This window comes from Typopeltis vanoorti, chromosome 10, assembly GCF_054136105.1.
Source record: "Typopeltis vanoorti isolate ZY-2024b chromosome 10, IOZ_Tvanoo_1.0, whole genome shotgun sequence".
Taxonomy (NCBI): domain Eukaryota; kingdom Metazoa; phylum Arthropoda; class Arachnida; order Uropygi; family Thelyphonidae; genus Typopeltis; species Typopeltis vanoorti.
In genome coordinates, this window is record NC_143558.1 from 5,131,239 (window position 1) to 5,158,625 (window position 27,387).

Sequence of the window (27,387 nt, forward strand, 5' to 3'; positions counted from 1 at the left end):
TGCAGTTAACAGGACACATTTGTAATAGAAACATAAGAAAAAGCAATATGCAGATAATAATTATTATGAAAATAATCATTATGCGATTAAATGTTAATCTGTACATATACAGGGTGGCCATAAAATAACTTTCCCTCTTTGGAGGCATCTGTAACTAAAACCAATAAACGGAACAAGACCAAATTTTATATTGAGACTTTTGAAAGCATGGGAAGATGATTTCCCCCGAAAAAAAAAATTAGTACCAAAAGTCGCCGATTGGGGAATTTTTGGTGCTGGTGGAGCCAAAAACAAGCAGATAACTGCATTAAAGGCAGATAAACTGGAATAATAACATTTCGACAGTGTAAGCGACAGCCGCATCACTCATTCCAGCTGGATATGTGGCGCATTACAATGATAATAAGAATAATAATAATTAAACTAAAATAACAACTTGCAAGAGAGACAGAAATTAATGTAGTGATTGAACTCACAGGAAATAATGTTTTATTCATCAGAATCAGGGTCTGCTGGACCATATACACAATTTTCTGTGTGCTAACCTTTCTTGTGTACAACAAATTGCATCCTGTGTGCGACATGCTCTACAGCTGAGCATAAGGAGTCAGATTGGATGTTCATAACAGCCCGTTTTATGTTCTCTTTCAAGACATGCAAGTTGGGAATGCCACCAACATACACAACGGATTTCGAATACCCCCACAGCCAAAAGTCACATGGAGTGATGTCTGGGAATTGAGGTGGCCATGCCATCGAAAAGAACTGACTGATAATCCTCTCATTACTGAAATGCTGGTGTAAAAGGTGTTGTACTGAACATTCAATGTGTGGCCGTGCTCCATCCTGCATAAAAATTATGGAGTCCAAACATTGTCTTTGCTACAATGCAGGAATGACAAAATTTTCCAGCATTCGTCAATAAATCTCCACTAATGGAGCAGGTTACAGAACCTGTAGCGGTAATGTGCTCAAAAAAGTATGGTCCTATTATGAAATCGGCTGCAAAGCCATACCACAAGGTTACTTTTGGAGAATGCAATGGTGCTTGCTGGATCGCTTGGGGATGTTCAGATGCCCAAATTCTGCAGTTGTGAGTGTTGACCGACCCATTCAGATAAAAATGAGCCTCATCACCCCACAATATTCTCCAAGGCTAATCATTGTCGACCTTCATTCGGGCAAGAAACGTTGGTGTGAAGGTCATGCACTTATCATAATCTATGGTAGTTAGTGCTTGCACACGACTGAACTTATAACGGATAGAAGTGAAGCATTTTCCGTAAGATTTTCCAGACTGTACCATAAGTCACATCAAGTTTGTGAACTATGGCATGAGCACTTGGGCGAGTACTGGTCCCTGTGTCATCGAACACCGCAGTAGCAACGTCTGTTACTGTCTCTTCTTGCACTGCTTTCCATCCTCTGCCAAGTCTAACTCCTAGTGATCCAGTTTCTTCGAACTTCTTAATCATAGCTCTCAGTGCTACAGCTGACATAGGAACTGTACACAGGTTATGAAGTCTTCTAAATTCCCGAAGGGCTGCTACGGCATTGCACTGTTTAAGGTAAAATAACTTAACAAGTAAAGCATGCTAAGGCAAGGTAGGATGCATATTGAGCACAATTCGTCAGTCATTCGAATAATTGCCTTAACGTTCCCAATCCCTTTTTAAGTAGAATTGGTGGCGCTGCTGTAATGTACACACAGTAAAATTTACATAATCCTTTTTACCTGCGTTTACTGCAAATATTTGACTGCTTTCAGCTGTGCCAGCACCAAAAATTTTCCCTATCGGTGACTTTTGGTACTGAATATTTTTTTTTTGCAGAATTCATCTCCCCATGCCTTCAAAAGTCTCAATATAAAATGTGGTCTCATCCGTGTATTAGTTTTAGCTACAGATACCTCCAAAGAGGGAAAGTTAATTTATGGCCTGTATTTTTATGAGTCCCACCTTCAAAAGACTGTAGCCCTATTGTACATAGTATCACAGTTCAGCTAAATGCAGATACTCCAAAAACCCTGCTATAAGTTCAAAGATATAATTTTCTAGCTAATTCAGGCTTGAATCAGACCTCCAATAATATATCGAAATCTTATAAAAACGTTATTAAATGGTGCTTAAATATTGCTCTCTTTTGCAGTTACCTAAGTTGTATGGAAATGCCTGTTTCTCCTGAAGTCATCTGGAATTTTCTTTGCAATCCCTTTTCAAAGTATGTGTATGATGAAACAGTAAAAGTAAGTACTTTGATTCTCTGATGTCATTTTAATTGTACTTATTTACATAATTGTAAGGCTTTGTATAAAAATGTCTATTGGAAAGTGTTTTTTAAGAGATTCTTGTGATGTGAGGTTTCTTTAATTCATCCGAAAAAAACAAGCAAATAAGTAATAATATTTATTTAAAGCCATATATTTCAGCCTGAATATTACAGGCAATTATCAGTGGCAACGATAATTAATTACATGGTAGAACACAAATGATGGATTGATTTGAAACAGTAAGAGCTGTGTGGTGTTATACATAAAACATTGCAATGGTATAATCGAAGAAATGTTGTATTGTTAATTATTCATTAGCTGTATTACAAAAAAAAAATTACTGATATGTGATTATAATAAGATTTTCCCATATCGCAAATAATGAGAGGCAGTTGTTCGTTCAGATTTAAGTTTGGACCTGGAAGTAAGGCCTCAGTGCTTTCTTTAAACAAATGTTCAAATTTATAGTGACACAGATAAAGTAAGTGTGTTTCAGACCACTTGATGTTGTGGTTTATATCTATTCCATTGCTGTGACAAGTCAGATTTCCTGCTGCTAATGAATGATTAATGTTCTTGTATTTGCTTTTGTAATGAGCGTCCAGTTTGTCTGAGGTAAGAATGATGACAGCCACAAGGAACTTGGTAGACACCAGGAAGAGCCAGAGGAGAATGTTTATCTTTGTAAGATGGAAACCATGATAATAATTATTAATAGGAAGAAAAGTAGCCACTAAATTTTATTTCTTATGAATTCTGGGAATGAGTTCTGAGATACAAGAAATGTATGGGATTGGGTCCTCAACATATTGTTTCCTTGTTATTTGAGCTTGGATTATAGGAATTAAAGAGCTCCTCTATTGAAGAAATTCAATAGCTGAGAAGCCATTGAATTTCCTGTATCATTTGATGTTAAAAAGTTCTTGCTGTAAGTGTTGAGGCATATTGCATATATTATGAGCATGTCATACTGAAGTTTTTATAATTCCAATCTTCTGTGTGGGATGGTGAGCAGATTGCCCATTGAATGTGGCATCCAGTGAAAGTAGGTTTTTAATAAATGGAAGTAATCAACCTGATGGTAAGCAGAGTAGAATTATCTAGAAAGGATATAATTTGTTATATTTTTCTATTTCCATAGTACATTTAATTCATGGATATATATTGTTTATATTGCATAAAAAATAAGCAATGTTTCTTCATTATGGAGCCAGATTGCAAAAACATTGTCTGTATAACAAACCCAAATGAAGGCTGAGGGTGTATGGATGAGAACAGGATGTCTTCTAAATGCTCTAAATAAAAATTTATGAGTGGGAGAGAGTGAGCTTCCCATGGCAGTTCCTTCAACTTGACTGTAAAACTTATTCTGACAAATAAAATATCCAGAGTGAATAACAAAGTTAAATGATTTCACTATATCCTGTGGAAATGCTGTACTTTTGAAAGTAGATATAGTGTATTCCTCGAGAGATACATTAGTGAAAAGAGATTCTATATCAAAGCTAACCATTAGATCAGTAGGTTGTAGGGAAACATTTTTCACTTTATCTAGAAAATCAGAATGAGTGGAAATTACCAATCTGAGCTTTCAATAGGTGTGATAAAAATTTGTCCATGCGATAAGTAGGAAAATCCATACTGTTGACAATTGAACAAAGAGGAATGTCTTTGTTATATATCTTATGTAGACCATAGAACCTGGTGATTCTAGCAAAATAAGTTTTAGTTTTTCTTTGGTATCTCCATCTAGGCAAACTTCATCTAGTAGTGAGTTTTGTTTCCTGACTTGTTTGTTCATGGAGTTGTAATCCAATTCCTGGTACGTCAATTGATCCCATAATAAAAGAGATTTTCTTTTTTAATTTGCAGTGTCCATAACTACTTTAGCTGTTTCCTTGTCAGCTTTAGTAATAATAAGATGACAGTGATGTCCTTAAAGATCGTAAAGCTTTCATTTCAGCAAAAGAGATATTTTTAGGTGAAAGCTTTGATTTCAGTTGGACAGATAAAACTTCCAAATGAACTTTATTAGCATTCTCTCTAGAGAGAGTGAATAAGTTCCATTCAATCTCGAAAAGGAAATCTAATAAGGTATCTTTTTAGGAACTGTGGCAAAATCTTGTCCTTTTGAAAGAATGAAGATTTCACTTTCAGTTAAAAATTTTCTGGAACAGTATGAAGTGCACTTTGCTTGTTGACAAGAGCATTGAATTTATGATCTAAACTTTTATTAAATGAATGATGTAGCAAACATTTAGCCACAGAAAGAACTTTACAGGGAAAGTTGAGGGTCTACAGAGATAAGATGTATATTAATAGCTAGTTCACATTTCACAGCTCGCAGTTGATTGTAGACAAGTGATAGGCTTGCATTGAAATAGATATTGTGTGCACTGAGAGATCTGATGGTTTCAACTTTGCAAAGCTAGGAATAATTTTGAGATTGCAGCATTTTTTGGAAATGATATTCTTACTTGCAGCTTACCTTGTAACACAAACGATTTTCCAGATTTACTTGATTATTTCTTCTCCGTGAAGGATTTGTAATTGTTCTTTAAGAGATACTTGTTCCATGAGAGGTTTCTTTAATTCACATGAAAAACAGAAATTAAGTGATATTTATTTAAAGCCATATATTTCAGCCTGAATATTACAGGGCATCATCAGTGGCAATGATAGTTAATTCGAGGTAAAAGTCTTATTCTAATCACACATCACTGAAGTTTTTAATACAGTTAATGATAGTTTACTACAATGTTTCCTCAGTTATGCCTTTGCGATGTTTTATGAATAATATCATGTGGCTTTTAATGATCATTGCCACTAATGATGCCCTGTTATATTCATGCTGAAATATATACCTTTAAATAAATATTATTACTTCTTTCCTTGTGTTTTTTTAATTACTGTATGTACTGGTGTACAAAATGGAGCATGAAAGACGGGATCCAAAAATCTCTTTTCAAAATGGTTATTTTGTATTGTATTTGCTGTACAAAATGTTACCCTTGCCACTAACAGCTTCATGCACATTACTTTTACTTTGAGTAAAAGCAATGCATAAATATAAAGCATAAATCACAACAGGTATTTTCTTTACTGTAATGTTTGTGTTTTCCCATAAGAGACTTAAAATTGTTTGATATGTTGATGCTAGTCTTCACTTGAGTATATTATGATTCATGTGATTATGTCAGTAAGGTTTCATTAGAATTTGTAAAACTCTGAAAAAAACTACATACTTATCATATAGAACATATTTATCAAATACAAATATTTATATACAACATATATGAATAGACTAATATATTAGTATAATATATTATACTGATTATTAGTATAATATATTATATTATACTAGTATACACCGGTCTCGTTGGCTGAGTGGTTAACGCATCTGCTCTCATCGCATCTGCTCTCATCGCATCTGCTTTCGAACCAACAGCCTTTTGGCTGCTGGTTCGAAACCCTCCATGGGCATGGATGTTTGTGATTATTTGTGAAAATACGAGTGGTGGTGTTCAGCGGTAGATGGCGTTGGTGTAGATGGTGAAAGTAGTTGTTGGAAATGGATAGTTGTGGAATAGGTGCCCTCCCTTGATGAGTCTTTGGACTCCCTGAAGGTGTCATGTAATAATAATAATATTAATAATTAACAATATAAAAAATTGCAGTTACACTAAAAACAGTTTATTAAGCAATATGTTAAAAGTTATTAGTATATTTTAATAGAATGTTCCTCACTTAATGGTATTCCATGTCTTCTCTTTGAATTTCAAATTGTGGCTTCAACTTCATTATCATTCTCCTACAGTATCACTAGACAATGTTTTCCATTGCTGAATTGAAAGGTTCAGATTTTATATACATGGAATTTGTTTTCAGTATTTTTTTTAATTCAAAAATTATCTTATACACTGACATATATGGTAATTCAATTTTGTTAAAAGTTCTTTTATAATATAATGTTCTTATATAATGAGCACTACCATCTATATATATATATATATATAGATGGTAGTGCTCATTATTTGCTATAAAATATAAAAAATTGAAAATTAAAAGGATATGAAAAGAAAACAAAAAAATTATTTACTGATATTTTTACTTCATAGCATGATAGTGTTTTTGGAAGTAGAACATCAAATTAAGTATATAATACACAGTTTTAAGTATAATTTTATTGTATAAGTATACAAAAAATAAGTAAAATATATTTCATAATTTTTAATAAAATGCTTTATATAGTAAATATCAGTAAAACTTGTATAGCAAATATCCTAACAATAGACAAGTGAAAAATGTAAATTTCATTAAATAACTAAGTTTTGCATGCATGCTAGGTAAACATGTAAAAAATTACTGAATACTACAAGTTCCTAAATGTAAGGTATCCATGTAGCACACATCACAGTTAATAAAAATACTGTACACCATACCATTAACCTGTAGTTATTGTCTTAAGAAATGTTGTCCAAATAAGTAAAGAAGTAACTTGTTTATTCAGACATGACTACTTTTGTCTTAATTGCATAACGTGCAACAGAAGGAATTAATAGACAAACAATGAATAAAACATTAGCATGGTAGCAAGAGATAAGGAATTATGTAATATTCTTTTCATTTATTATTATTATTATTATTATTATTATTATTATCCCATGACCCTATGGAGTCAAAGACTCATCTAGGAGGTCCTTTAGTCATACACACATCTCATCATACTGTGCCTTAAACACACTCATAAAGGTCTTTCATTCTTGTGAATGTGACATCATGAAGAGATTGAGAGCAGTTGATGATGGGGGAGGAGAGACTGACTGTAAGTGAGCAAGAGGGATATGGGGAATTGAGCAAACTTGATGTTAATAAGGCTGTGGTACTTGATAATATATCACCACGTATTCTGAAGGAATGTGCCAGGGAGTTGACATCTGCCTTTACATATTTTTTGAATATGAGTCTTGCACTCATATTCAGGTTCCAAAGGAGTGGAAAGAGGGCAAGATTGTGCTGCTTCATAAGGGAGGTGATAGAACTCAGGCATCAAATTATAGGCCTATCTGTGTGTCAAGTTAAGTTGTTGGAGAAGCTGGTGAGAACTAGAATCCAGAAGTGGATTAACAGCAATGGTATTATCTTTGATGGACAGCATGGATAGAGAGGCATATACTACATGCACCAGCTATCATACTTATTCTTGAATTCATTCACACTGCCTGCACTCACAACATCCAATGGCAATCCATTCCAGTCATGCACCACCCTATGAGAGAAAAATCTAGCCCTCACCCCCTTCTTAGCAGCATTCCTTCTCAGCTTCCAAGGATGCCCTCTTGTTCTTTTCCCACCCCCCATGAAAAATTCCATCAATTGAAATCCTGTATGATACTTTCAGAAGCTTGTATGTCTCAATCATATCACCCCTCTTTCTCCTGTTTGCTAGTATCTGCAGTCTACAAATTCTCAAACTGTCTTCATAATCAGTATTCCACAATCCTGATATCATTTTTAACATTCACCTTTGCACCCCCCCCCACTATATCAGAATCACAAATTTATACAGTTACTAAGGGATAATTACATCTGAAACAGCACGTAATGGAAGAAACCAATGGTTTGAGAGTGTGGAATCTGATAATATCAGAAAACCTATCTGTAACTGCAGTAGTCTACCTCCAATTGGGAAAAGTGACCATTCAGTTTTGTCCTGGGAGTTTGTTCAACATGTGGAAATTTCAGTCAAGAAATAGTTTATGCAGAACTACAAAGCTGGCAATTATTACAAACTTAGGAGGCAACTTGGAGCATTGTATGGCATAAGAAATTACATGGAATGAATGTCATTAGTGCATGGGAAGTGGTTGAGGATTGTTTGAGTGAGGTAGTATCAGAGTACATACCCAGTGTCAGGAGGATAAACCAAGTAGGGATAAAGTGGATAACTAGCAATATAAAGCAGGAGCTGCAAATAAAGACAGCATTGAGGAAGGAATATAGACAACAAAGATATGGATCAGCATGCCCATGAGTAGTATAAAGCACAAGCAAGAAGGGTAATTAGTATGGTAAAGAAGGCTAAATCACATTTTGGGAGAAAATTAGCTAAGCAGGCCAAACTAAATCCAAAAGAGTTTTTTTTTTGCTACATTGCAAGTAAGAGAAGGAATGATTATGGAAAGAGAACTTTACTCATTGCTGATGGTAGGAAAATTATAGAAGCAGAAGATGTAGTTTAATTACTGAGTGATCACTTTGCAAGGGTATATCATCCAGGTAATGATTTTGCAGATGCTGAAGTAAGAATTGATGTAGATGAACTGAGGTTCTCAGTATATTGAAAACTTCAATGTAAATACACCAGTAGGCTTGCATGGTATATCAGCTCGTGTGCTATAAGAATGGGCAACTTAAATGGCAGTGCCTCTAATGAAGTTATTTACCATTACATAAAGGTGGCTCCATGACAGAAGCAGCAAATTATAGACAAATTACTACTCTATAGGGGGAAAGAATGGCTTTGTAAAAGGGAAATTCTGCTTCAGTAATTTATTCACATTTTATAATAAGGTGACAACAGAATTGGATAAAGGAAATGGCTACATTATGATACTGCTGGACTTTGCAAAGCATTTAACAGAATACCTCATGGAAAATTATTACGTAAGTTGGAGCAAATGGTAATGGATATGAGATTGGTGGCATGGATAGGGGATAGCTGATAGACACACATCAGAGAGTGGTGTACGTGAAGTACAATCAAGTTGAATGAGGGTGAATAGTGGAGTAGGCCAGGTCTCTGTACTGACCACTACTCTTTAATTTGTACATTGATTATATAGCAAAAGATTTGAGGTGGAGGGAGAGAGAGTGGTGAATATGGAGTACAATCAAGTTGAATGAGGATGACTAGTGGGGTAGGCCAGGTCTCTGTACTGACCACTATTTAATTTGTACATTGATTATATAGCAAAAGATTTGAGGTGGAGGGATATTTAGTTGTTCACTGATGATGTAAAACTGGAGAGGACAATAGTTGATTAAGGTAATATAGATATGGTAATATGGGGGTGCTTAAGGGTCAAAGCTGTATAACTGAGAGGAGACCTCCACATAGCCTTTAAAGGAATGCGGAGAACCGAACCAGGGCTTCTGACCTAATGTCCAATCCTCACCTTCTCGTGGTGCATCCTGTTGGGTATCTACTTAGATACTGAACAGACGAGGATGGGCTGGCAATTTGGGATTTAGCCAACCAAATTGTATTCTTATTGGTTAAACCAAAATATAGAATGATGGTACAACATGACAAAATTTCATGCCGGCTGGGGCGTCGCCTGGTTAAACAAGGCCCCCCATTGTTTTCGCCAGGGAACCAGGGCGAACAGCGAAAAGTTAGCTACTGGAACAAATCTGAAAATAAACCCCAACTCAACATCACCAGAGTTAAAGATCGGTACTATCAACGTAAGAAGCCTGAATGGCAAAGAAATGGAGCTAGCTGAGGAATTAGATAAGTACCAGATCGACATGATAGGAGTGACTGAAACAAAAAAGACCAAAACTGGTGAGACCTTTCTGAGCAATAAATACAAAATGTTATATTCAGGCAATGACAATCAAGGAAAAGAAGGAGTAGCCATAGTATTCAACACAAAATACAAGGCTAATCTTCTTGAATGGCAGTCTCAAGTAGAGTAACGTGGGCAAATATGAGAATGGGGAACTGGACAATGAGACTTATTTGTGCCTATGGTCCCACAGAAAGTTCTACTAAGGTAGAAGTGAAAGAATTTTTTGAGGCTTTAGAAAAAGCAACTGACACAATGAAAAATGAAAAGTTGGTCCTTGTTGGGGATCTAAATAGCAGAGTAGGAAATGATTGTGAGACATACAAAAATATTTTGGGAAAATTTGGAGAAAAGAGCAAAGCTAATAATAATGGCAAATATCTGTTGGATTTCTGCTCAGGACATGGACTGGTTATTACTAACACCATGTTCCAACATAAAAATGTGCACAAATTCACATGGAGAGAAGAGGCTAGGAATAAGAAAAGTCTCATTGACTATGTTATTGTTGATAGTGATGTTTTCTCCCTGGTGCAGGACACCAGAGTGTACAGAGAATTTGAAATTGGAAGTGATCACTATTTAGTCTTGAGCAGGATAAAATTGAATTTCATATTGAAAAGAATAACATGTAAGAAAGTTTTAAAGCAAATAAAATTTGAGCAGCTCTCAGATGTGAACTGTAGACTAAAATACACAAAGATTATTGAAGAAAAAATGAAAGAGTTTGAGAACAGGAATCAAACCTTGGAGATTCAGTGGCAAACTCTGAAGAAAACATTGATTGATTCTGCAAGAGAGACGAATTCCCAATGATTGGAGTAGAGCTCTCATAGTACCCATATATAAAAAGGGAAATAAAACTGCATGTGAGAATTACAGAGGTATTTCCCTACTGAGTGTTCCTGGCAAGATCTATGCAAGTATACTTGAGAAACGGTTGAGAAGAATTGTGGAAGAAAAGCTTGGTGAAGAACAAGCTGGATTCAGGCCAAATAGAGGCTGTCAGGATCAGATCTTCACTTTACGACAAATAGTCGAGAAAGCATGGGAATATAACAAAGATCTGTATTTAAGTTTTGTCGATCTGGAAAAGGCATATGACAAGGTGCCAAGAGAGAAGCTACTCAATACGCTGCAGTTATATGGTGTGAATGGGGCATTATATCAAGCAATACTTAGTCTTTGTTTGAGTTGTAAGTCAGCAGTTAGAATTGAAGGAAGTACAGGAAGATGGTTTAATGTTAAATCTGGTGTGAGACAAGGATGTACATTATCCCCTCTGTTATTCATTATCTATATGGATCACATTATGAAGGAAAGTGGTATTAAACATGATATCAAAATTGGAGATGTTAATGTCAGCTCTTTGTTTTATGCGGATGATGTTATACTTCTAAATAAATCTGCTACAAGTCTGAAAGATTCTCTGACTAAATTGAATAGCTGTTGTAATAGATATGGTATGAAGGTCAGCAATAAAAAGACAAAGACAATGAAAATAGGCTGAATCATTGAAAATGTCAACTGTGTTGTGAATGGAGAACCTGTGGAACAAGTAAAACATTTCAGCTATTTAGGCACGATTTTTACTGAAGATGGTAAATTAAATATAGAAATAGACAACAGAATCAGCAAAGCTGGTATGGTGGGAAGTCTATTGAATAAATTCATATGGAATAAGAGAGAAATTAGTCAGAACACTAAATTAGCTCTATACAAGACAGTGTTTAAACCAGTTTTAACTTATGGATCTGAGAGCTGGGTCAAAAGTAAAACACTTGACCAAAGACTAGAGACCACAGATATGAGAGTCCTGAGAAAGATTATAGGCGTGAACAGATGGCATCAATGGCAATATCATATTAAAAACAAGGATATTAGGAAAGAACTTGACATTGTCAGCATCCAGGAATGCGTTAACAGAGCTAATTTCAGGTGGTATGGTCACTTAAACAGAATGGGCGAGGAAAGATTAGCAAAACAAGTGCTCTCTGCCAGGTTGGCAGCAGAACGACCCAGAGGAAGACCAAGATATAGGTGGATTGATATAGTACAAAGTGCTTTAGACGATAGAAATATAAGATCTGATAATGTTGGAATCTTGACAAGTAACAGACTGATTTGGAGGAAAATTGTAGATAGGAAATTAATAAAGATGTAGTTTTTTTCATGTAGTACTATCATATCCTGTACACCCCTTGAGGATACATGGCAGGAATTTGATGATGATGGTGGTAATATAGATATCTTACAGGATGATTTAAATAAATTGACAGTGTGGACAAAGGACAATGGTAATCAGTTTAATATTACAAAAGGTAATGCACTTTTGTATTAAAGGATTACATACAGATTTATTAAAATTAAAGTATCCCTGTTTAAAGCCTTATGCAGCACCATCCAGTGATCTAAATGCTGTGAAACTTGGCAGAAATTCATTGTGTGTCATGTGGAAGTGAAATCTGAGAAAAATAAAATGGTTCAAAATTAACCACCAGCGGCATTGTAAACACTAAATCCATTCAATTGGTATATCATGCAACTCAGGAGGGTTTAAAAAGATGGACTTAAAAGGATTTAAAAAGATATGTGCTTTGCATTATGGGATACTAAGGCAAGCGATGTCAAATCATTAGCCTCTATACATAAGTTGCCCTGTCGTGAAGTTATTTTACGTGCAAACTTTGTTTGCTTACACTTGGATAAAGGATTAAACCAAGAATATAATTTCTTGGCATCTTTAATTTATAATATCACCGAGTGGGAAAAACTTTCAACATCTGTCTCTAATCCAGAGTATTTTAGTAATCAGGTGTGATACCTTTTGGCTATTTGTGTATGGAAATATGGCTTCTTCATTACTTCCTGGTATCAGGAAGTGCTCAGAAGTGCTCCCGTTCCTTGAGGTATGAGAGGCTCTGCTTGGGGTAGGTTTTTGCCTATGTCTGAGTGGGGCCACTGCTGAGACTATGGCTCTGTCTGGTGGTAGGGTTAGCCTGCCACTGGGTAGAGCTAATGCTAAGTTGGACAGTCCTTCGGTCTCTCATAGGGAGTGGTCTGGAGGCTGCCTAATTTTTAGAGAGGTCTTTACTTAAACAGCACTTCAATAAAGGTTGAAACCGGTCTCGGTAGTAACCCTTTCCATAATGCATATCGTTATACATGTCTCTAAGGATATGTGCTTTTCATTATAGTGTGAAGTCAACTTCTATACACGATGATGATGATGATGATGATAAATCCCTTCATGTCTCTCATGGCAATATTGTTTAATATTTTGTTCCACGCATGCTCCACTATACATCGCATTTCTGGTTCTCATTTGTCATGAAGCTAGAAAAATGAACTTGAACTGCCATAATGTGTAATAGTTAATGGCTGTTTCTTCTTCTTAAGTATTCTGTAATTGAACAGGACCTTCTCTTAGTAGCAAAAACTTTCCTTCCACAGTCTTCTGTTCTGAGCCTTCTCTTTCAAGGTTGTGCACCTGTCTTCTAGCATTGTTTTCCTTACTTTTCCTCTGGGTCTTTTTCTATCTATTTTTCCTTCGATGGCATCTCTGATGATTCCATTTCCTCTCAGAATATGTCCGATCCAGTTTCCCTTTCTTCTTTTTATCCTCTTTAACAGACTTCTTTCTTCTTCTACTCTTTTTAAGACCTCTTCATTACTTATTTTATATGTCCGGTTGATTTTTTCCATCCTTCTCCAAATCCACATCTCAAAGCTTTCCAAAATCTTAATTTCTTCTTTCTTCAATGTCCAAGTTTCAACTGCATAGAGGGCAACACTCCACACATTATTTTATTAGTCTTTTCTTTAGGTTTCTGTCCATTTTACTTCTGAATAAATTCCATTTTCTATTAAAAGCATCTCTTCCCATCGCTATTCTTACTTTTATGTCACTTTTACATCTTCCATCACTGCTAATCACACTTCCTGGATACTTAAATGTCTTTACTTGATTCAGTTTTTCCCCATTTATTCTGATATCCATATTTTCCTCTTTCCTTGCTATTTTCATTACCTTTGTTTTTCTTATGTTAATTTTCATTCCATAATTGATACAGGATTCCAGTAATCTGTTCAACAGATGTTGTAGTCCTGTTTCAGTAAGTGTTAAAAGAGGTAAACCGTAGTAGACATATCGGTACACAATAAATAACGGAAAAAACTCACGTAGAAAGATTATTTATTAGTATAATTTTCGCCTGTGTGTCACAGGCATCCTCAGTACATTAAGCTCAAAATTAAACACTAACTGACAATTCCAAAAAGCGCCACCTAAGTAGCTGGTGTAAGATAACTAAAAAGGTCAATAACTTTCCTAAAAAAAAAAAAAAAATGCTGTATGGAATGGCTCTTCTGATGAACTTCAACAATTTCTCACTAAGTTAAACGCATTTCATCCTAGGATCAAGTTTACCCTAGAAATAGAATCAAATAAGCAGTTAGCCTTTTTAGATCTTCTAATTCTTCGCCAACCAGATGGTAACCTACATTTCTCAGTTTATAGAAAGAAGACTCATACAGGCCATTATATCCATGTGGAATCTCATCACCATCCCAGTCAAAAGGCAGGAACTATTAAAACACTGGTTCATCGGGCCCACTCCTTTTGTTCTACAGACGATCTTTTACAGAAAGAACTACAATACATAACTTCTTCCTTTCTATCTAATGGTTATAAGAATTGCTTCATTGAAAGAACTTTGAGTAGTTTTAATATGTCTTCCTCTTCAAACACAGAGGAAATAACGTGCATTACTATCCCTTATGTACAAGGCATCAGTGAACATATAGCAAAAGTTTTAAAACCACTGAATATTTTTGTTGCCTTTCGACCATTTAGAAAAATCTCCACCTTTCTCACTTCTCCTAAGGACAAGCTTCCACATCTTAATCATCCAGGTGTCTACCAGATTCCGTGCTCTTGTGGATTATCTTATTTCGGACAAACGGGAAGATCTGCCTCTATTCGGCTAGAAGAACACCAATCTTATATTGAATACTTTAAACCTGAAAAGTCTGGACTTTCTGAACATGCCATCTTCACTAGACACAGAGTTCATTGGAGAAAGACAAGAGTTCTTCACAAAAGTCAGTTTCTCATGGAACGCCTTTATAAAGAAACATGTGAAACTCCATTCTCCTAACTTAAACAGATCCGACGGCTTACGTCTGTCCCCTTTATGGGAGATAGTACTTTACAAATCAGCTAATCTTTCCTAACTTATCTTACACCAGCTACTTAGGTGGCGCTTTTTGGAATTGTCAGTTAGTGTTTAATTTTGAGCTTAATGTACTGAGGATGACTGTGACACACAGGCGAAAATTATACTAATAAATAATCTTTCTATGTGAGTTTTTTCCGTTATTTATTGTGTACCAGTCCTGTTTCAGTATTTGATAATAATGCCTTGTCATCTGTGTACTGTATTGCAAATATCTGTCTACCTCCAATCTTTATTCCTTCTTCTGAATTCTCCAGTGCTTCTTTTAACATTGCTTCAGAATACATGTTAAACAAAATTGATGACAGAGAACAGCCTTGTCTTACTCTTCATCCAATGATACCTGGTTCTGCTGTACCATATATGCCTCTCACCATGGCAGTTTGTCCCATATAATGAAATAATTAGCCTTCTGTCTTTCCAATCTATACCAATCTTTTCCATTACTTCCACCATCTTATCCCATTTTACAAAGTCAAAACCTTTTTCAAAATCTATATATCAGATTATTAACTTCTTTATTCACTTCCAGACTTCTTTCACTTATTATTCTAAACATTCCAGTCACATCTCTTGTTTCCCTACCCTTCCTGAAACTAAACTGATCTTTTCCAAGAAATTCTTCCACTTTAGATGCAATTCTTCATGTTAAGTATTTTTGATGTATGGCAAATGAGGCTCATTGTTCTAAAATCCTTGCAGTTCAGTATAAATATTTATAAATAGGTATAAATATTAAGGTCATAAAATCTTTTGGTAGTTCTCCTTTGTTATAAATTAAATTTATTATTTTGGTTATTTCTTCAGTTTGTTTCTTCTAAAATTGTTTCAGAAATTCTGCAGGTATTTCATCTATTCCTTCTGCCTTTTCACATTTTAGTTCTTTAATGGCCATTTCTACTTATGTCTTCAAAATCTCTGGGCCTCGATCATCTTCATTTATCTTCTTTATATCTTCTAATGGCAACTGGAAGGCCAGTATATCATTAGTGCTTGGGAAATTGTGAAGGAATATTTGTTAGTAGCAATAGCAAACTGTATTCCACAAGTGAAGAAGAGGACACAATTTGGAGTAAAGTGGATGACAAATAATATTAAACAGGAACTGCATGTGAAGAAGAAGCTATGGAAGAGATATAAGGAGACAGGTGAAGAGCAGATGCATGAAGAATATAAGACACAGGCCAGGAGAGTGACTAGTATGGTAAAGAAGGCGAAACTGGAATATGAAAAGAGATTGGCCCTAAGATCCAAAGAAGATCCTAGGGAATTTTTTAGGTATGTGGCCAGTAGGAGGAGAAATGATTGTGGAAGAATGACATTGTGCGATAAAAATGGGAATAGAGTGACTGATCCAGAGGACATAGTGGAATTGTTTCATGAACACTTTATTGGAGTATTTTATCCTGGAGGAGTAAATTTTAATACTAGAGAGAGAGAGGGGGGGGGGGGGGGGAGGTTCAAGGTTTAGAGGTGCAGGAGGAGAATGTGTTCCAAATACTGAGTAATCTGGATATCAGTACTCAGTATTTGGAACACACTTTGTTTAAGCATTACAATTATCTTAAAAGATAATTGTAATGCTTAAACAAACTTGGACATGTAAGGATAAGAATGTTATTTCGCCTCTTTACAAAGCCTTCATAAGACCATGTAGGGATAGGGCACGTTCGAGGTTTAGAGGTGCAGGAGAAGAGCGTGTTTCAACTGCTGAGTACTCTGGATGTTGATAAAGCTGTGGTACTGGATAGTATTTCACTATGAGTTTTGAGAAAATGTGCTAAAGAACTGACAGCTCCTTTGACCTGGCTTTTCAATGAAAGTCTGGCTACTGGAAAGGTGCTCATTCCCTGGATTCAGGATTGACTGTCTGATAGGTATCAGAGAGGTGTGTATGGTGGAGCAGTTTTAAGGAGGCAGAGGGTTATGAATGGGGGTCCCACAGGGTCCTGTATTGTACTGGGACCTATATTGCTTAACCTTTCTATCAATGACATTGTCAGTGGATTGCAGGGGGATATTCAGTTGTTTGCAGATGATGTGAAGCTGGGAAGGGTTATTAGTAATAGTGCAGATGTGATAGCCCTGCAAGAGGATTTGAATAAGCTAGACAGATGGGTAAATGAATAGGGGTGTCAGTTTAATGCAGAATGTAAGGTCTTGAGGTTTGGAACACATCGATGGGACGCTGCATACTCTGTTGGAGGAGCTCTGCTTGAGGAAGTAGGGGAAACAGGAGATCTGGGATTGATGATTGATAGAAACCTGAAATTTAGGGGAATATTGCAAAAGTGGTGAAGGTAACACAGAGGATTGCTGCAATAATGGGAAGGACACTGCCCTGCAGAGATAAAAGAGTTATCATTCCATTGTATAAGACCCTGATCAGACCATACTTAGACTATTGTTCTCAGATTTGGTCCCCAGGATTTGAAGGGGATAAATTAACTGTGGAAAGGGTGCAAAGGCAGATAACAAAGATGGTTTCAGGACTGTGCAATGTTAGTTATGAGGATCAGCTGAGGGAATGTGGACTGCACAGTTTGGTAGAAAGAAGGTGAGGTGAGGTGATATGACTGAGTCTTTTAAGCTGTTGAGAGGTAGTTACAGGGTTGACATTGGGGAGTTTGTTCACTTTTTTGAACAGCGGGAAGGAGTGATGACAAGGGACCATCCCTGGAAGTTACGAAGGGAAGCTGTGAGCAAGAGGGTGAGGAGTGGTTTTTTTTGCATGGAGGGTGGTTGAACTGTGGAATGCATTGCCTGATAAAGTGGTGAGAGCAAGAACAGTCAATGAGTTTAAGGCGTGGTATGATAGACTTTGTGTTTCCTAGGAGGGACCTCCCACAATGAGTCTTGATAGACTTTGGGTTTCCTAGGAAGGACCTCCTGTGACAAGTCTTTTGACTACATGGTGGAGCAGTTTTAAGGAGGCAGAGGGTTATGAATGGGGGGTTCCATTCATAACCCTCTGCCTCCTTTATTATAATAATACTCATACTTTATTATAATAATAATAAAGTATGATATCTGGTGCATGTAGTATGTGATCTCCCTTGATGAGTCCCTGACTTCCTGGAGGTCTCTCTTAATAATAATAATTTAAATAATAAAATAAACCAATAATTATAAACCCAAATTAAAATTGGCACAATCTGATTAAATATCATAGTATATATATCTGTGTATGTTATTCTTCCAATTTGTCCCTTAGGTAGGTGCATATTTATAATATAATATTTTCCTAAGCTTATTTTCACACCTCACAACATGAATTAGCTTAGTGTAATTAAATGCTTGAAAATTTACATAATGAAAATGCTTTTTTAATACTGTTATTTAAAAAGTACAATTATCTTGCAAAGACAAGACAAAGGCCAAAATATGTGAATGAGTGCATTGTTATAAAGTCGGAATGGCTCCAAGTCAAGTGCTACCTACTTTCTTCTTTTCTTGAAGTTTATTATTTGTCTTCTTTCCTAATAAATTATGTATGGATAATTTATATAAATTCACCCTTTATTATGAATAATAAATGAAAGTAAACATAAATTGAGTTGTGGTGAGCTATGTTGTGCATCACCTAATAGACAGGAAAAACATAACAAGCATAGGAACATGGAATGTAAGAACTCTTCACCAGGAAGGAGCATTGGAAATACTACTGCATGAATTAGACAACTACTGATGGGAGGTGATTGGACTCTGCGAAACCAGACGGACTGGAAAAGGAGAATTCCACCATGGACAGTACACAAGCTTAACTTCAGGGAGGGAGCACTAAGAAGGAATAGCACTTATGTTAAAACCAAAGGCTCAAAACTCTATATTGCCCTACAATCCTATCTCACCTAGGATAATTAAAGCAAGATTTAAAACATCAGTCGGATCACTAACTATTATTCAAGTATACTCACCAACTTCGACACCATCAGAAGAAGACATTGAGGAGTTCTATATAGATTTGCAAAAAGCAGTACAGCAGACATCAAGTCAAGATCTTCTAATTGTAATGGGGGACTTAAATCAAAAGTAGGCAAAGACTGGGATACCTGGCCAAGAGTAATCGTAAAGTTTGGGTATGAAGAAAGCAATGAACATGGCGAAAGACTGCTAAACTTCTGCTCAAATAATAAACTAACAATAACCAACACTCTCTTTAAACATCCACAACCACAAAGAAAATGGACATGGATATCACCAGACAGACAAACCAAGAATATGATGGACTATATTATTGTAAACCAAAGATGGAAATCAAGTATCCTAAACTGCAGATTGTGGATCAGACCATAAGCTAGTATTAGCAAACCTAAGAATAAAGTTAAAATCTGGAAGCACTTTTAGAGTCAAAAGGAGACTGAATGTAAAAAAAAACTACAAGACAACAATATTCTAAGAAAATATCAACTAGAACTAGATAAAAACCTGAAGGAACTACCAAAACCAAAACAGAATATAAGCATTGTAGAACATTGTTGCAAATTAAAGGAAATAATATTAAATTCGGCAGAAAAAATAATAGGTTACACAGAAAGAGAAAGTAAAAAGGATTGGATCTCGAATGAAGTAAAAAGGTTAAGCGATCAAAGGAAAAGCATGAAACTACAACAGAACTATAACAGAAATGAATATAATAGATTAACCAGAGAAATAGAAAACTAGTTAAAAGAGACAAGAATAACTGGTTAGAAGAAAAATGCAAAATGGCAGAAAAGCTATCAAAAGAAAATAACCATGGATTGTATAAACAAATAGACCAAATTAGTAAGACACGACAACAAAAATTATAATGATCAAAAACAAAGAGGGACAACTAATTGTGAAAGTAAAACAAAAAGAATGGCCAGATGGGAAGAATACTTCAAAGATTTATATAATAAAAACAGCTCCCAGAATATTACGATTCCAGCCACTGAAATGGAAGAGGAAACAAATATCTTTACCAAAGAAATAATAGCACACAGCATAGAAAAACTCAAAACTAGGAAAGCACCTGGCATTGATCAAATACATGCAGAATTCTTAAAAGCAGGAAAGGAACAACTTTTGGAACCATTAAAAATATTATTTGAAAGGATCTACAAAAACGAAGTAGTGCCTACTGATTGGACCAAATCAGTCATAACTCCTATATACAAAAAAAGAGATAAAACAGAATGCAATAATTACAGAGGCATTGGCTTCCCCAGTATTCCAAGTAAGGTTTTTACGAAAGTACTCCAAAAACAAATTAAGCCATATATAGAACTGGCACTAGGAGAAGAACAAACCGATTTCAGACCAAGGCAAAGCACAATTGATCAACTATTCACCTTAAGACAGCTAATAGAAAAGACACTAGAGTACAACCAAAGTAGCTACATAAATTTCATAGACTTTTGTCAGGCATTTGATTCAATTCGTAGAAGAGAACTATGGAAAACTATGGAAGAATTTGGAATTCCCAACAAAACCATAAGAATAATAAAGAATCTGTATGAGAAATCTGAAAGTGCAGTACGAATGGAGGACACCTTAACCAACTGGTTCCACACAGAGAGCGGAGTAAGGGATGCAATCTGTCACCAGACCTGTTCAATCTTACACTGGAAGAAGCAACCAATAAGGCCTTAAATAATGAAGACTCCAGAATCAAAATACATGGGAAAAATGTGACAAATTTAAAATTTGCAGGTGACATTGCATTACTTGCAAGCACAGAAGAAAATCTACATCAAATTTCTGATAAAATAAAGGAGTGCATAAAATCTGGATTAAGCATATAGACAAAACAAAAATTATGCAAATAGGAAAAAGAAACACCAATCTGAAAATTGAAGTTGATAATAAGAATCTAGAGCAGGTAGAAAACTTCACCTACCTTGGAGGCGTTATTGAGTACAATGGTGAAATTATAAAAAATATAAACAGACAAATCAGTCAAGCATCCCAAATTTTGGACGACTTAATAAAATATGGAAGTCAAGAGACATCAAACAAGTAACAAAAGTAAGAATCTATGAAACAATGGTCCTCTCAATACTCCTCTGAATACTGGAATCTCAAAAAGGCTGAAGAGAAAAAAATTATTAGTTACTGAAATAGGTTGGCTAAGAAGATTACTTGGAGTATCTCTGCTGGATCGACTAAGAAACGAAAACATAAGGAAACAAATAAAACAAGAAATAACAATAATAGACAAAATCCAAGAAAGAAGAGTGTGATGGTTTGGCCATGTGACCAGAATGGGAACAGAAAGAATACAATCTAAAGCCCTGAATATAATGATGGAAGATAAAAGATCCAAAGGACGGCCCAGAATTAGATGGAGAGACAAAATAAAAGAGGACCTGAAAACCAAATCACAACAAGCGACACCAAACTGGACAGAATTGTTCGGACTCTCCCAGGACAGACAGCAGTGGAAAGTGTTCATTCGGCATCATCATCCACATAGATGATGGAAGAGAGAAGAAGATGTTGTGCATACATTTTAAACCCACATTAAAGTAAAGCATATTTCTGTATAATTATGTGTAATGTATAGTGAGAATTAAAGAATGCAAATGCTATGCTTTGTTTTGCCATCATAATATTTAATTTTTTAAAAATCAATAACAATATATGTAAAAGTGGGGTGATACTTTGGGCAAGTAAAATTTTTTTGTGGTTGATAGATTTATATATTTCTGGAGCTCTGATCCCAGAAATAGGTGTTCCTTCTTCACATCTTGTGTAAATACCATGTTAACAAGGCCTTATCCAATGATTTGTTGCTTACAATCCTGAACTGCTTTCAAATTTAATTTATTTAAGGATGTATAGATGCTCTGCCATGTAGTTTCATTTAAAAAGTTTCATAATCCCATAATTTAATGTATGTTTTTACATATGGTCTGATGGATAATCATGTGCATCTATCAAATTTGAAGGATGTGATACTACATTGGAAGAATACTACAGAGTTTGAAGTATTTTCACAATAATGCTACTTGTATATGAAGGCTGTTGATCTCACATCAATATACCATAGTACTAAAACATTTGGACATGGCCTACCCAGATAGATTTCAACCTTTATTGAGGTCTCATGAGTGGGAGCTATACCCAGGAAGATACCAAGGTTGAATTAATGCAGAAGTGATATATTTTCAACAAGAATATACAATTTTTTTGTCAAATATATATTTTTTTGTAACTAAGTAAAAAAACTTTTTACTCATTGTAAGCAAATTTTGCATTATATTGGGTATGTAGTGTATTGTGAATTCTGACATGGTTATAGTATGTATTTGGGAATGTATCCCATAGCATAACCAAATATTATTGTTAGAATAATTTTCAGCTAATATTCAATTATTCTGCTACATGATTAGTTTTGAATTTTTTTACCAGAGGATCAAAATATTGGAAGAGTTTCCAGATGGACAAAAAATATGTAAGAGTTAAATAATTATTATAATTAACTTATTATAAATATTATCATTTATTATAATTTAAAAAAAAACACAATAATGTAAATTCTGAATAAGGAAAGCAGTTTGGCAATAGATATCATCAAACTTATGTTTGGCAATTGTTATTTGCTTTAAAAATTTGCTGGCTCAGCTCATCTAAGCTTGTCTGATACTTAGATTAGATAAGCTAGCAAAGTGATGACTGTTGTGAATGTATATGTTAATGTTATTGTTGCATGTTCCTTATTTCCTTATGTTTTTTAATTTATTTTATATATGAGGGGTGTACTGAAATACTGAAAAGTTGTGATAATCACCATGAAGGAATTGGAGTAGACCCTCAATTGAGGTGTTTATCAGAACTTTTCAACCCCCCTCCCCAATACAGTAAGACCATAAGCAATCACGAATTTTCTAATACATGCCAAAATATGTAAACATTATTATAAAATTATATATTGAATAACTGATTTCATCATCTTGTTATTCCTATTTGAAGGAGTTAATGTTTTTGTGCTTAATTTAGTAACCTCATTCTGTATTATTTATATTTTATTCTGTTGGTCTCCTGATTCAGTTGGGACTTTATTGTTTCGGTTTTAAGAAAATGAAGAAAATCAAAACTTTTTTGATTTTCTTCATTTCCTCTAATTTAGACTCTTCCCTTACAGAGCAATTTGCCCATCGGTTTCTAAGTCTTCCTTCTTTGGAGACGTCAGTATGTGTGAGATTTCTTGACTTGCTTCACTTTCACAGATCCTGCTGAGGCATCTACTTTTAGCAATGATCTTACAAAAATAGAAGTATAAACCAGAATTTTTGACCATTCTTTTTTTCTAATAAATCCTCTAACTATAACTCTGCTACAGCAATTCAGAACACACATTGATGCAGATCTCCTCCACTACCTCTCACCATATTATATGGTTATATACTTCTAATTTTTTAGGAAATGACAACATAAACTCAACTATTTATTATAAAAACTTTAATTAATAACTACCTATATTTCAGCAATGTTACATTGCCATTTTCAGGGATCACAAAACAATGATATGTGCATGCAGACACTTGCACTAAGCAAATGAAGCTGAAGAAAGGCAATTGAAGTCAGTCCTAGAGTCCTAAAAGATGCCCCCCCCCAAGTGGGCTAAATTGGGTTGTCTTGGCCGTTAGGCTGACAATCTTAAAATGTATGCTTCCCAAATTTGGGGCAGTCTCGTACACACAAATTTGTTGAGGTTTGGGAAGTTTTTCAGAGCTGAGGCTGATTCAGGGAATAGTCTTTGGTACCTGTATTTGTTGCGGTGTAATAAAGTGGCCTTCTTCCAGTGTATTCTGTGGTGGGTGTCCAATGCATGGTCAGCAAGTCCTGAGTGGCTGTATTGGTGGAACCAGATGTAATTCTTGGGTTCTGATATTCTGATATTGGCTGTCCTGCCTGTTTGGCCGTAGTAGGACAGTTTACAAATTAGCCAAACATTTAGCCAAAGTGCTCACACAGTATACTGGCAACACACCTTCACACATAAAAAAACTCAGCCCACTTTAAAGCACAGAAAATCTCTCACTTCAACACACTGACATAATGATCAGTTTTGATGTCTCCTTCTTATTCACTAATGTCCCACTCAAAGATACCTTAGACCTCATCCATGCCAAATTTCCTTCCATCTCAGTCCTGTTTCAATTCACCATGAACCCAGGCTATTTCGTTTAGCAAGGAAAATTCTACAAGCAGATAGAGGGAACAGCCATGTGTTCTCCACTCTCTCCACCCCTGGCCAACTTCTTTATGGAGACCTTTGAAGAAAAAGCCTTAAACTCTACCCCCACATAAACCCACTGCATGGCTCTGTTATGTGGATGATGTGTTTGCCATTTGGAGACACGCCGCAATTTCCAGTTTACCTTGGAAAAGAAAAACAACAACAGTCTCCCTTTCCTGGACACTCTTATTACACTCCAGCCTGATGGATCCCTAGCCTTTCTCTGTTTACAGAAAACCTACACATACAGGTATATACATTCACCAGTAGTCACTCCCCCCTCCCAAGAATATGGGATTATAAAAACAGGGCAAAATTAATCAGTTTAGATAACAATTCCCTAACTACTGAATTTAACCATAACCTTAACATCTTCTTAGGCAATGGCTACAACCCCCCCTTCCCCTTCATAGCAGAGATTACTCTAAATCTATCACCATTCCATATACCTAGGGCACTTCCAAAAAAAACTAACAAAAATCCTAAAAAAATATGACCTCACAATTAGTTATAAACCACATATGAAATTAGCATCTCTTATCTGCTCCACAAAGATCAGCCACTTTCCCTAGATCTACCTAGAGTATACCATATCCCTTGCAGTTGCAAACTGTCCTACTACTATTGCCAAACAGGCAGGACAGCCAATATCAGGATATCTGAACACAAAGACTACATCTGGTTCCACCAATACAGCCACTCAGGACTTGCTGACCATGCATTAGACACCTGCCACAGAATAGAGAAGGCCACTTTATTACATTGCAGCAAGTAGAAGTATGAAAGATTATTCCTTGAATCAGCCTCAGCTCAGAAAAACTTCCTAAACCTCTGTTGTTTCCTGAATGATCAAAATTTGGATAAAAGATTAATTCATTCAGGATCTAACACTTCTTAAATTGTACGAAGAGAAATTTGTACTTTGGCAAGGAAATAAAAATGTATATTATAACTTTAAAGCAGAACTGAAGAAATGTTTAATTTAGAAATGTAACCCTTAACCTATTTTGTACAGAGTCAAAAAGGGGAATTTATATAAAATTATAGTTAAATTAGAATATCCCATTCTATGTAATATATGAGAGCAAGTTGAATGTAGGCTGAGGTCTGAAGGCCATGCTTTAGCCATCCAGTATAACTTATAGCCTAAGGAAAGGAGAATTTATATGGAAAGCGAAGCTCAAGCGCATTCTCGGAAAAACGCTATGCATGATAGATCAGTGCTGTGCAGTAAAAACGTAGCAAGAGAGGCGTCAAAGGAGATGGTATAAAAGGGTTTTGCCCCCCCTCTCTCGAGGTCTTTTGGTTCCTGTTTCCTGTGTTCTCCCTCCGCCGTCAGGGTGATTCCCGATCGGCCATAGAAGTCATGAGTCGCGTACCGCAGCTTGCGAGTCAAGGCTAGCTAACTCTTCATAGCAGAGTAGCTAAGCAATATTGAGTGACCGATAATACAAATGAATGCCAGCGGTACCAGAGAGAGACCAGAGCAGCACATCGCCTTATCGACTCGGAGAGACCAGGCCATACAGTTATTGTAAGTGACCCCGTGAACAATAGCCTACAAAAGTGCCTTGATGTCTAGACAAGGCTGCTGATAGAACAGAAAGTCATTCCATAAGATGGTAATGTAGAATGTTTAAAACTTATTTCCAGTTAGAGATATGTATGGACTCTATATGTTAATTTTTTTATTATTATTATTATTATTATTTGACACCTCCAGGGAGTCCAAAGACTCATCGAGGGAGAGTGTGACAACAGCATCGAACGATTGGTCTTCTTCCAACTACTAACCATGCTCAAACTTACTTAACTGAGCCATTAGTAGCAGAGGCTCTCCCAATCAACCAACCTTTGCCGGCAAATTTCTGTGTGGACATTTGATAGAGAACTTGAGAGATTACCACATTTGACAGTGACCTGTCCCTATTTGAAGAAAGCTCCCAGGAAGGGATTTGTATGTGAATTAACTGTAATATATTGTGAGATATGATCAGTGACTTGAGAGTGATTGAAAATCTAATGATTTTAAGCTAGTAATTTATACATTTAATGGATAACTCCATGGAGCAAGTTATTATTCATGTCCTATTGTGTTAGTAATGATATCTAAATTTTACTAGGAAAGTGATTAAGTTAACCATGTGTTTGATATATTTCTCATGTGTAATTCTTAGACCTTAATAAATGTTTTATTTCAATTAAGGGATTAAATCCCACATTGTTTTAAAACCGAATAAGAAACTCAAAGATTGGAATCAGAGAGCTTCATGCCGAATATAGTAAACTATAAAAGTATCGGCGATTACTAGCGTGAGCTAAATGCAAGTGATCCTAGTATGTAGTACAATACCGGGCAACTCGCAGCAAAGGTGGTAAAGTTCTGATCGCTATTCTTAGGTATTTTCGTAATGTAAAAACACATTTCCTAGGAAATGTATGCTGTTATTACATTATGGTATAAAAAAAAATGTTTTATTTCATTTACCTGAAATCAGCCTGTCATATGAATTTGAATTGCCACTCATAAAAAAATTACAGAGCAGGAGGGACACAGGAGTATAATTGGAATTTACAGGCCACAACTGCATGTAAAAGCAAAGTGAAATAGGTGAATTGAATTAGTGAGTAGAAAGAGTTAAGTAAGAGTGTTAGAACGTCCATTACTGTGTATTATTCTGAGAGAGCCACCTTGGATAAGAGAGTCTCATCTATCCTCTGTATTGGCTGGTGCAGCATAATATAAATTTGTCAATATTTGACAGGGAGACTGTCTCAGAAGGTAAAACTAAGGGCTTTGTCCCAAACTTAGACAAGGCTCTAATGAATGAAAGAAACACACATGACTAATCTTAGGAACGGCCCAAATCATAGCTTGATTAAGGAAAAGAGAGTGATAGCTGAATTACTGGATTTGATTGACAAAGTATAACAGAAACCAGAGGAGAAATAACTGTACGAGTGAGTAGTAAAACATTAAAGTAAATAGGAAAAGTAACGACATAACACTGCAACAAATTTGGGTGCATGAGACTGCTCCGAGTTTGGGAAGCATACATTCTAAGATCATCAGCTCAATGGCCAAGACAACCCAATTTA

The 27,387-nt window shown here is 35.6% G+C and overlaps 1 protein-coding gene across 4 annotated transcripts in view; it reads left to right on the top strand.

Moving 5' to 3' along the window:
• The window catches only part of LOC150102142 (uncharacterized), a 385,716-nt gene that overhangs the window by 303,992 nt on the left and 54,337 nt on the right, over positions 1-27,387 (top strand). For 3 of the 4 annotated variants that reach the window (XM_090399664.1, XM_090399665.1, XM_090399666.1), the window contains exons 11-12: positions 2,149-2,245; positions 22,458-22,500. In XM_090399664.1, coding sequence (XP_090255790.1) covers positions 2,149-2,245; positions 22,458-22,500 — 140 coding nt within the window. The remainder of the gene's footprint in view (positions 1-2,148; positions 2,246-22,457; positions 22,501-27,387) is intronic. The other variant, XM_090399668.1, reaches the window with a different exon arrangement.